Genomic DNA, 11,501 nt, shown 5'->3' on the forward strand with positions numbered 1-11,501 from the left:
CTCTATATCATACAGAAAAGCAACCTATTTTAGAAGACAAAAGAAAGCCAAACAGTTAAGGAACATGGAAGACAAAATTGTATGAAGATTATAATGAACTGAGAGCCTACGTTATCTACAGATTAAAGTTCCCACTCTATTGTGATTGGTCCTTTCTTTTCTAGAAAGACATTTTCATATCCTGTGATAATTTTGAAAACTATCACAATGGCCATTCCACAATCAACTTAAAGGGTCCGCCAGTATTTCTATTACAAAACCAATTTTTCAGGGCTTCTAATTTGTATGGTAAAGCTACAGGCTGTAACTATAAAAAGTGTCTCAGCCTGGGAATTAAAATGTATAGGTTCTTTTCTGCAGGCTTCTGTGCTGGAAACCCAAGCTTCAAGACCCCAGATAGCAGGAAGCCCAGCCTAAAAGGGCATTTTGGCAGCACCGGCAATCCTTTTGCCAAGGAACCCAAAGCCAGCAGGTACAATCCAGAAAATTAGCATGGGCAGCCAGTAAAAGGGTATGTTTGGGCAGAGCATCTACAGTATGAACTAATTCAGCATATTCCCCTGGACTGGGACACAAACCTGCATTCAACTCCTAACTCTGCCAGACTTTCAGCATGGCCTTGGGCAAGTCATCTGTGTCTCAGTTCCCCATCTATGAACTGGGGATTATTTGTCTTCTCTGGTTTTCTCTACACAGGGACATTCAGAAGAGTGAACTACATTCACTTCTAAAGTGAACTACACTAAATCAAATTAAGTCCACTTTAATTCTGTATAAGAGCATCTGCACATGAGTTTAATGTGGTTTAACTAATCCAATTTAAATTCACACCTTTAATTAATTTGGATTAACTTTCTCAAGTGTCCCTGTGTAGACAAGGCTTCTGAAGGGTATCGTGGGGTATTATAAGGTGTGACGCAACCCTCAAGAGACAATTCTCTGTTGGTGCGACTATATCAAACCAAAGATACTTATTCCAAAATGCTATACTGGAGCATAACCCTCCAAGAATATGACATGAAAACTGTGCATATTAAGGGAAGAAAAAATATTGTGGCAGACAACTGGTCCAGGCAAGAGGGTTATGACCCAAAGCCTATGGAACAGCCAGTGGCTGACCCCGCTGCTTCACTGTAAGAGGGGATGTGTGACCCTCAGAACTTCTTAATGCCAATTGGCAAAGGGCTCACTGTTCTGTAACAGCAACTTCTATCTGGTCAGACAAGCTCACTACACCTAACATGCTGCTTTCACAGTATTTATCCATCAATTACTCGTGGGGGGATTCCGCTGGACTGTGCAACCATAGGTGCAGTTTTTTTCGGGGGCTGCCCCCTCCAAACAGAGGCGAGGCATGGGGGGTCACACGGTGGGGCACACATGCCACTGCTCCCCCGTCATTCTGCAAGTGCAGAGCTGCCCAGCTGAAGGAGGCTGTCTCTCGGCTCCCACCGACTCTGCAGTTGAACGCTGCCTCCTGGGTTCTAGTGCCAGAAATGGTCCCCTTCTGCATGCTGGGAGTCTTCCTGTTTTCTATTCTGTGTAACAGTGAGTGCCCAAGGTGGGGCTGGGGGAAATGAGGGAAGGGGGGACAGAGACAGTGGGGAAGGAAGGAAGCGGGGGTGGAATAGGGTAGGGGGAATGTGGGAATGAGGGGAGGGGGATAGAGAAATCATGGGGGGGGAAGTTTGAGCCCGGCACGTGGCATCCCCTCGGCAGCAGCTGGGGCTCCCCCATTAAGCAGGCCCATCGAACCCTCACCATGACAAGCCCTACCCCCCTACACCTGGACCCCTCCGACGAGCCCCCCCACACCCAGACCCCCCCCCACACTGATCCCCAACCAGCTGCACCTGGACCCCCAACCCATCAAACCCCACTGCCCTGGTACCTGGATCCCCTACTGAACCCCCACATACCCACACCCCCTGCCTAGCCCCATCTCCCCACACTCAACTCCACCCTCCTGAGCCCCAACCACCTTCACCTGGATCCCATGCAGAGTCCCACTGCCCCTGCACCTGGAACACCCCAATAATCCTCTGTACATCCAGATCTCCACTGAGCCGCCCGCTCCCAGATTGCCCCACAGAGAAACCTCTCACTCCACACCTGGATCCCCCCACACTAAGCCCCTCCACACAGGGATCCTGCTGGGCTGAGCCTGCCCACCCATACCTGGTGCACCCGGCGCAGAGGGACAGGGCCCTGGGGTGTTTCTGGGGCAGGCCCAGCCCTTGCACTGTGTCAGGGTCAGGTGAAGCCTCACTGCCGAGTCTCTGTAGCGGTGGAAGTGGGGGTTTCAGGGTGATCTCCCACCTCAATGCAGCCAGTGGCCTGTGCTGCCCACTGCCATGCTGGACCCAAATTTATTTATTGACAAATAAAATTTGCAGCATTTTGCAGAGTTTTAAAATATTGTGCGCATAATTTTTAATTTTTTGGCATGGAATGCCCTCAGGAGTAATCAATAGTTTCTTGTAAGGTATCAAATGAAAGCTGGTGACACACTCTTCATTAATATCACTGTGAAATGAATGTATACATGCTATATAAGGAGTTACACTTACACACTGAAAATATGTTTTAAAATCTGTAACATAGCAGAGTTCATAAACAAGTTCTTTGCCAGACAAAACATGTTTAGTCACCTCTGTTTCAGACGTAAACTAATTATTATTATTCAATACAATGGAAGCCCCATGTGCAATTGCAACCAACAAGGGGATGTGAAATCATCGGGGAAAGAGCAGATTAAAACCAGAGAGCATTACAAAAGGTTTACTGAACTATAAGTATGAAATTTTTGTTATCCATTCACAGAGGAAATTCCTTGAAGGGTGGGGGTGTTTATGAAAGTTCAGATCCTTGTTTTAACTGAAAACAAGAAGCTCTGTCAAGGACTGAATCCTTGGGAGAAAATCTACTTTATTAAATAGGAAATGGAACTACTAATAGTAGTACTAATAAGTATAGACCTAAGATTTCATTGTATGTTTTGTTTTATATATGTAGCCATTTCTGTTTCCACTTATCAGCCTTATTCACTATCTTTTAAAATTTAACCTTTGATAATAAACTTAGATTGTTTTACCATCAATATATTTCAGTGTTGTAATGTTATTAAGGACCTGAGTTGTACCAGTCAAGGGAGGGCTAGCTCAGTGGTTTGAGCATTGGCCTGCTAAACCCAGGGTTGTGAGTTCAATCTTTGAGGGGACCATTTAGGGCTCTGGGACAAAAATCTGTCTGGGGATTGGTCCTGCTTTGAGCAGGGGGTTGGACTAGATGACCTCCTGAGGTCCCTTCCAACCCTGATATTCTATGATTCAAGCTGTGTGTACACTATCTCTTTGGGGCCAGTTTATCTGGTAATTTCTGAGAGCGTCCAGAGACGGGGTTGGAAACTGCCACTCAAGCCAAGATAGCGCAAGTCTCTCTACTCAGCCTGGAAGGCTCACTCCCTGAAGAACTATAGACAAACCCCATAAGGCTCGCCCACTTCAATCCTTTGCCTCTACGCCAAGAATGTTAACAAGTGTGAAAATTAGAGCTAATTCTGATGATGGCTTTTGTTCATGGAAAAATTGTCTATTTGCAACTAAAATGAAACTACCATGTTCCTTTCATTGAGGCTCCCAAACAGTGATCAAATAAACTTTCATGACAAACTTGTGCTAGATTCAAATGGCAACATAATAATCAGAGGATCTATATCTACCAATATCCTGAGTCATCTATTCCCTCTTAACGTTATTTTTTTAAATTAAGGGAATGCACGTATAGCCAATTTGTCCATTTTATCATTCGTTTATTGAGTGTTGTGTGATGTTATAATTAACTCATATGCTATATCATAGATAATCATTGTATGCTACATAGATTTAAATTGTAGGATTATAGATGTATAAGATTGATCAGTAATTAGAAGTGATAAGTATGTATTAGATATCTAAGTAAGTAGGGCTGAAACGCAAGGCCTACAGGCTGAGGCCTGTAAAATGTCAGCTTAGTTACTAGGCCACTAGCTTAAGAAATGCTTGACATAAGTGAGGGCTGGTCCACACTACCCGCCCAATTCGGCGGGTAGAGATCGATCTTCTGGGATCGATTTATCGCGTCTCATCTGGACTCGAAAGATCGATCCCAGAAGCGCTCCCCCGTCGACTGCGGAACTCCTGCTCGCCGAGAGGAGGAAGCGCTGTCGATGGGGGAGCCTGCCTGCGCCGCGTGGACCCGCAGTAAGTAAATTTAGTTCGATCTAGGAAACGTCGACTTCAGCTACGGTATTCTCGTAGCTGAAGTTGCGTTTCCTAGATCGATCCCCCGCCCCAGTGTGGACCTGCCCTAAGTGACCAAAGAATGACCCTATGACACAAGATTACAAGAAAAGATGTACCTATAGGTGATCTTGCAAAAAATTAACAGTAAAAGTTAATATTTTGCTGACAAGATACCCGGTAGTTACATTTTTCTAACACATGCCCTTACCACAAGGTGCACTATTTGTGTAAATGCTAATGAGGTATAGTCAGAACATATTATAAAAAGAGGTTGTCTAGATTAGAAAAATTGAGCTTCCTATGGAAAACTCCATCAGGAACCATCCCTCTACTAGTGATCAATTAGCAAGGCAGCCATCAGACCATAAGAATATTGTTAAGCATGTGAGTATAACTATATTCGTAACTTGTGCACAGGTCTTCATAGAATTTTTATATATATGCATAATCATAACTTTAATTGTAACTTTAATAAAACTTGTAAAACAGACTTATGCTTGTAAATGTATGAGTGGTCACTATCCTTGGTCTTTGTGTGTTCCTAGAGAAGCTAAATCTTGAAGCAAATAGCAGAAGTGACTTTCACTCCGTTGAGCTTGAAACTGTAGCCACCAGAGACAAACCCACAGTGGTGTAATGCCACATTACAAAATTCACTTTAAATAAAATAAAAGGCTACATGTGAAAGTTTGAAGACCATGCAGTAACAATGCTAATCCCTTTAACATCTATGAGGATATGACTACTGAGAAACCAGTATTGTTCATAAAACTGCTGTATCATAAGAAAACAGAGCCTCCCCCATCTCTTTAGCCTTCATACCTCACAGTACACAATATCAGCACCAAAATCCAAAGCCAAAAGACGCATGGGTAATGTTCCAACCCGCACCATGGGAGCAAGAATTTTCTTGCTTCTGAAACAGAGCGCTGGAGTGTTCACAGTCATTCCTTTTGTTGTATGCTCTGAAACAGAAAGTGAAACAAATGAGAGAAACATTCTCTCTGCCAGTGGACATATAGAATCAAGATTTCCTTCCCCCATTCCCATCAAAATTCATGGGTGTATTTTTAAAACCTACAATTTATTACTAAAAAAAGTTGCCAGCTTGCTTTTTCATTCTGATAGCAAATGGATTTAGTTAAAGGGATAAATCTCACTTTCTCAGATGAGTTTCTTCAGAATCCCTGCATTTGACTGCGAAGGAGCAAAGTAGACTGTTTTATAAGCCAGCCATCTAACAGAAATACAGGTGAGCCTTCACTCCCAGCCTTATAAGTACTACTGTGTACTTATAACTAGAGTCCTGTGCAAATACAAAATTATATCTGCGGATGAGGATATCCATGGATATAAAGTGGATGTCCACGGAGCTGCAGGGCTCTACCAGGAACCACTGCAGCATGTCAGGCTGCCGCTCACAGGAGCCAGCACCCAGCCCGGTCAGCTCCTCCAGCATTGCTGTACCGCTCCCAGCCCTGCCCACTGGCATGGACATCAGGCTCACCAGCAGCTGTCCTTGCTCACACTACCGCATGCAAGTGTCTCACACGCTCCCAGAGAGGAGTCCCTTCCGTGCCGCGGTGTGCATCTCTTGTCTAGGAGCACAGTCATTGTTGATGAGGCATGGTGGCAGAGAGGGGTCAACTGGACACCAGGAGGAGGATGGGAGAAACAGACTGGACAAGGAGCTGGGGAGGAACTGAGATTGGCTGGGTAAGACAACACGGGACAAGGTGGAGGAAGGCTTTAGAGCAGGGGTCAGCAACCTTTCAGAAGTGGTGTGCCGAGTCTTCATTTATACACTCTAATTTAAGGCTTTGCGTGCCAGTAATACATTTTAATGTTTTTTAGAAGGTCTCTCTCTAAGTCTATATATTATATAACCAAACTACTGTTATATGTAAAGTAAACAAGGTTTTCAAAATATTTCAGAAGCTTTATTTAAAATTAAATTAAAATGCAGATCTTATCAGTTTAGTGTGATCCTTGCCCTTGTTTTTCCTTGCTGAGTTTTCCAATGTCTGGCCCGTATTTGGATACTTTAAGCTGCACACAGGATTCTGAGTGATCAGTTGTTAACCGGCTGGCAGGAGGTCAGCGGCTGGAACCCCAGATCGATAGCTGAGGTGAGTGGAGCTGGCGGCTGGTAGGGCTGAGCAGGGCCGGAGGCCTGGCCCTGTCTGGCAGGGGGCCTGTGCTGGAACTCCAACTGGAAGCAAGGTGAGTGGGGCTGCAGCGGGGACCCCAGCTGGCAAGGGGCCAGCAGCCGGAACCCCAGAACAGCGACTGAGCATCTCAGCCCGCCGCTGCTCTGGGGTTCCAGCCGCCGGCTCCTGCCAGCCAGCCTGGGGTTCCTTCACCCAGGCCAGCAGTGGGACCCAGGCTGGCAAGGGGCCAGCAGCGGGAACCCCAGAATGGCGGCGGGCTGAATGGCTCAGCCCGCCCCCGCTCTGGGGTTTCGGCTGCTGGCTCCTGCCAGCCGGGGTCTCAGCCCGCTGCCAGCCTGGGGTTCCTTCACCCAGCCCAGCAGTGGGTGCTGAGTAGGACCGGCAGTGGGACCCTGGCTGGCAGGAGCCTGCCGCGGAAACCCCGGTGGAAACCCTGGCTCAGCCCGCCACCGGGTGCCATCAAAAATCGGCTTGCGTGCCACCTTTGGCCAGCGTGCCGCAGGTTGCCGACCCCTGCTTTAGAATGTCTGGGCAAACAGACTGGGATGAGAAGCCTGAGAAGTGGAGAGTGGAAGTGGCTGTGTGAGGAGAATAGGACAGGAACAGGGTGGAGGGAACAAGGCAAGAGGGTAAAGCTTGGGAGGCATGAGCAGAAGGGTCTGCGCCCATTGCAGCACAGTCCCTTCCAGAGCCTGCAACGGGACCAAAAATTTCTGCCTGAGTCTAACCATTCTTCTGCTGTCACCAAATACTTGTGAAACCCTCTGACAAAGTGTCTTGTTCCTCTCTACTGCTAGTACACATATAGGATTACAATCAACTATCAGTTACTCCATTAGCTCAAGTGGCAGAGGTGTGTATGGTAGATCTAAAGGTTCTGACTCTACTGATGACCCATGTAGGGGTCGATAAGATGTCACAGGATGGAATTTGTGCTTTTGCAGTGTAGTTTTTTATAGCCTGAGAAATTACACAGAAACCCAAAAACACTAGATGAAAAGTCAAGGTCTCAAGATTTAGGAATAGCCAGAATTAAGGTTGCCTGGGAAACCTTACTTTGACTCCTTTGAGCATATGCATTATGATACAAACTTTAATTACATACCATTTTTTCCAAAGCACTCCTGCCTCATTCAGTGTACAGGATAGACTTGCTCTGGGGATGAATCAGGGGTGTGTAATGAAGGAGACTTGTCTGTAGGACCCCTGCTTCATTTGTTGCAGAAGCTGTATAGTCACTGAACAGGGGCTTGCAGGAAGAGAAAGGATTGTCTCATGGTTAAGGCAGTTGAATGCTGCCCTGGTGAACTGGATTCTCTCTGCCACAGAGTCCCTATGTGATGCGAGGCAACTCATTTAAAATCAAACCTTTCAGAGGTGGTCACTAATTATGTGTTGCTTATTTTCTGGATACTTGACTTGAGACTGTGGTACTTGATCTGCAAAAGTGATGATTACTTACAAATACAACTGAAGTCAATTGGAACTGTGAACACAGAGTCCTACATAATGTTACGGGCCCTGTAAAACTCAGTCCTAGTCTCCAATTGGGTACCCAAACTTAATGGATGCTTTTGACCTTAATCTCAGTCCCCACATCCGTAAAATGGGGATATAATGCCCTCTCATTTCACAGATCTCCTGTGAAAATGAATTTATTAGTGTCTGAGTGCTTCACAAACATTATAGTGATCAGGTACCATAGAAAAACCCATGAAGGAATTATTAATTCTGTCTTCAGAGAAGGATTGCAGTAATGTGCAATAAATAAGGCCTGGGCGACAGTGAACAATGAGAAAACAAAATACTGAATAGCTGCCAAGAGTACCATCCATTATGTGCATTTAATGAGGTAGGAATCATATGGGAAAAAATACCATGTGACTAATTAAAGACTATCACAACTCATATGCACAAGAGAGGGGTGAATTCAAGTTATGCAGACAACTTTAATTCCAGCATTTCCTTACTTCTGAGCGCTTCACTTTGCAACCTTAATTATATGTTATTTCAGTTTATTTTGTGTGTTTGATATACACAGTAGAACTCAGTTTATCTGACTAAAAGAAGTGGTATGGAATTTATATGAATAAACAGTCCACGCCTTTGAGACTTCTAGACTGGAGAACTACAACACTCTCCTGCTGGGGCTATACTTCAGGGTCACTTTCAGCTGATGCAGAAAGCATCCATTAGACATCAGCTATGGAGATCACATCACACCAATTCTTCAGCAATTGCACAGGGCTTCCTACATGATGCTGGGTGCAACAGAAGGTGCAGAGTTCAAGCTCTGAAGCCTTATCATGCTTGTGTCCTGTGTGTCCTGGTGCCCTCTTTCACAACCAGCTGTTACAGCAGCTGGAGTCAGCTACATACTACTCCTGAGGGAATTCTGCACCAACAAAATTAAAAATTCCATGCACACTCTTTTAAAATTCTGCAAAAATTTGCAAATTTTATTTGTCAATAAATAAATAAATGTGGAGGCTCCAGCATGGCAGTGAGGAACACAGGCCACTGACTTCACAGAGGTGGGAGATCACCCTGCAGGTCCCCCCACCCCAAGGTGGTGAGGAACATCCCAGGGCCCTGCCCCTCTGTGCCAGGAGTACCAGGTGTGGGCAGGCAGCTCAGCTCAGCAGGATCCAAGTGTGGAGGGGCTTAGTGTGGGGGGGAGAGGGGTTCCAGGTGTGCGGTAAGAGGGTTCTGTGTGGGGCAATCTGAGTGCAAGTGGCTCAGTGGGGGGAGGATCTGGATGCACAGGGGCTTGTTGGTGGGGTTCTGGGTGCAGGGGCAATGGGACTCTGCAGGGGATCCAGATGAATGTGGTTAGGGCTCAGCAGGGAGGTCTGGGTGTGGAAAGCTCAGCAGGGGAGTCTGGGTGTGGGGGGCTTGGGCCGCCAGGGGAGTGGCTCCCCCGGGGCTAAGTAGTGATGGGGGCAGGAAGCAGGAGATGGGGTGCAGCATTTCCTGCAGCCAGGGAAAGTTTCTGGGGGTGGGTCTGACCTCGTCACTCCCTGCAGGGGAACTGTGCTTCTTCCCCACCCCCAGCCGGGACTAGCAGCTGAGCCCAGCACAGGGTATGAGCCACCAGCCAAGGCATCCCTAATGCTGGGTAGGACTTGGTGGGATGGGTGTTCGGGAGGCTCGGAGGGGGCGGTTGGGAATAGGGGGCTGAGGCTTGGGGGGAGGAAGGGTCTGGTATAACAGACTGATCTATCCTAGCATTCCCTGACATTTTCCTGCTGTTGTGTTTCATCTTTGGATCTCACTTTTGTGAGAGTCCCTCTTTATCTTTCCTATTGGCCTCTCGTTATTAGGGTTTCAGTTCTCTGCCTTGTGGGTGTAAAGTCAATTTTTCACACAACTGACTGGTTAATTTTAAGTCAGTCACAGACAAAAGGTGACACATTAGCAGAGCCTGAGTGAATAGCCTAAAGAAGCAAAGCACCCAAGCAGTTCCTCACCACAAAAGAAGCTACAAACGCAAGATGACAATTCATGGTAAGAGGTCTGGGGGATAGTTTTTCTTCTTTGCCTACTGGGTCAGCGTATCCTTAAGATTGATCTAAAGTTGGCAACTAGAGTTTGGACTAATCACAAAAACAGCATATTTGGAATAAGGTGCTCCTTTCATATATAGTTTAAACTATCTAGGTGACCTGGCTAATTAGAAACAACTTGTAATGTATATTATAACATCTGCACCTGTTCTAACTTTTAAAGTTGCAAGTATGCCAGGAGCCAGTGTCCTAGAATAAAAACTGGGAGAGATTGTTGCAGCTGTCTTCAGCACCTTTAAAAATGATTTGCCTTCAGATATTTTGTAGCATACTTTGCTACTCTCTCAGGACCTGACTTAAAGCCCATTAAAATCATTGAGTCTTTCCATTGACTTCAATGGGCAGTGTATGAGGCCCTTATTGACCAGATCTTATTTCCGACCAATTTTAATTACAAACAAGGGACCTGCTTCTGCTACCAGATAAGTCAATAAGAGTTCTGCATAGACTTCTGTCAATACATCCAACACCCATTAGCATTATTAACACTTACCATCTGTGCATGCATCTGAAGAAAACCACCCTATGGTTTAAAAATTGGGCAGATATCTACTAGTTAGAGGTGACTACTAAACCTCCTAGTTAGAAGCTGATACAGCAAGATCTAGGGGTGGAGAAAGAAGCCATTAGGAAGAGACAAAATTTTGTCTTACTGCATGAGGCAGGGAGTGACTGGAAAGTGCCTGGCACATGCTAGGCACCACTGTAATCTCTATCTCTTCAAGCTATCCCCATGGTGCCCTAGGGGGCAGCTCCGTTTTCTCAGTACTGGCTCCCACCCAATAACAAGGATTCCTACCAAGGGATTGGTCCCAGGATGGTGCTTAAGGGCCTGCATCTTTTGTACCGACAATTCTGGCAGCCCTGGACTAAGGAGACCAGGAGGTAGGGAGGAAGAGAAGCAGACACTGGAGCAGTTATAAAAATGGGGAGAAATGGAGCCACTGAAGCAGCCATGGAGATGGGGATAACAGCCCAGCGGGCCAGGGGAAGGAGAAGGGGACATTATAGCAGCTGTGAGGATTTAAGGATGTTAAAAGCCCAGGGGGGTATGACAGTGAGGTGGCCATAGCAAAAAAGGGGGCAAGGGGAAGGGGTACTGGGGCAGCCGCAGGAAGGGGTTGGATCTGGGAGGGAGAAGATGGGCTTGGGGGGGGGGGGGGGGGGGAAGGGAGCACGGTGAGGGCACAGAGTCCACTGTGGGTGAGCCTAGGGACGGGGGAAGGAGGCACAAGGGGCTATGAGGATGGGGAAGGGGGGCCTATGGGGAAGGCCCTGGAGCAGAAGGGGGGAGAAGAGAGAGCCTGGGGGACATGGGGCCGGCCGTGAGGGGAAGGGGGACCCGGGGAGGGGAGGGGACCCCTGGGGCCGGCCGTGAGGGGGAGGGGGACCCGGGGAGGGGAGGGGACCCCTGGGGCCGGCCGTGAGGGGAAGGGGGGACCCGGGGAGGGGAGGGGACCCCTGGGGCCGGCCGTGAGGGG

At 47.1% G+C, this 11,501-nt stretch overlaps 1 protein-coding gene across 1 annotated transcript in view; it reads right to left on the reverse strand.

Moving 5' to 3' along the window:
* DUS2 (dihydrouridine synthase 2) overlaps window positions 1-11,501 on the reverse strand; it is a 53,742-nt gene that overhangs the window by 41,536 nt on the left and 705 nt on the right. The window contains exon 2 of the mRNA XM_026652847.2: window positions 5,106-5,248. Within this exon, the coding sequence (XP_026508632.2) occupies window positions 5,106-5,231 (126 nt within the window). The 5' untranslated portion in view covers window positions 5,232-5,248. The remainder of the gene's footprint in view (window positions 1-5,105; window positions 5,249-11,501) is intronic.

The sequence above is a fragment of the Terrapene carolina genome, unplaced genomic scaffold (assembly GCF_002925995.2).
Source record: "Terrapene carolina triunguis isolate 2854851 unplaced genomic scaffold, T_m_triunguis-2.0 Scaffold130, whole genome shotgun sequence".
Lineage (NCBI taxonomy): Eukaryota > Metazoa > Chordata > Testudines > Emydidae > Terrapene > Terrapene triunguis.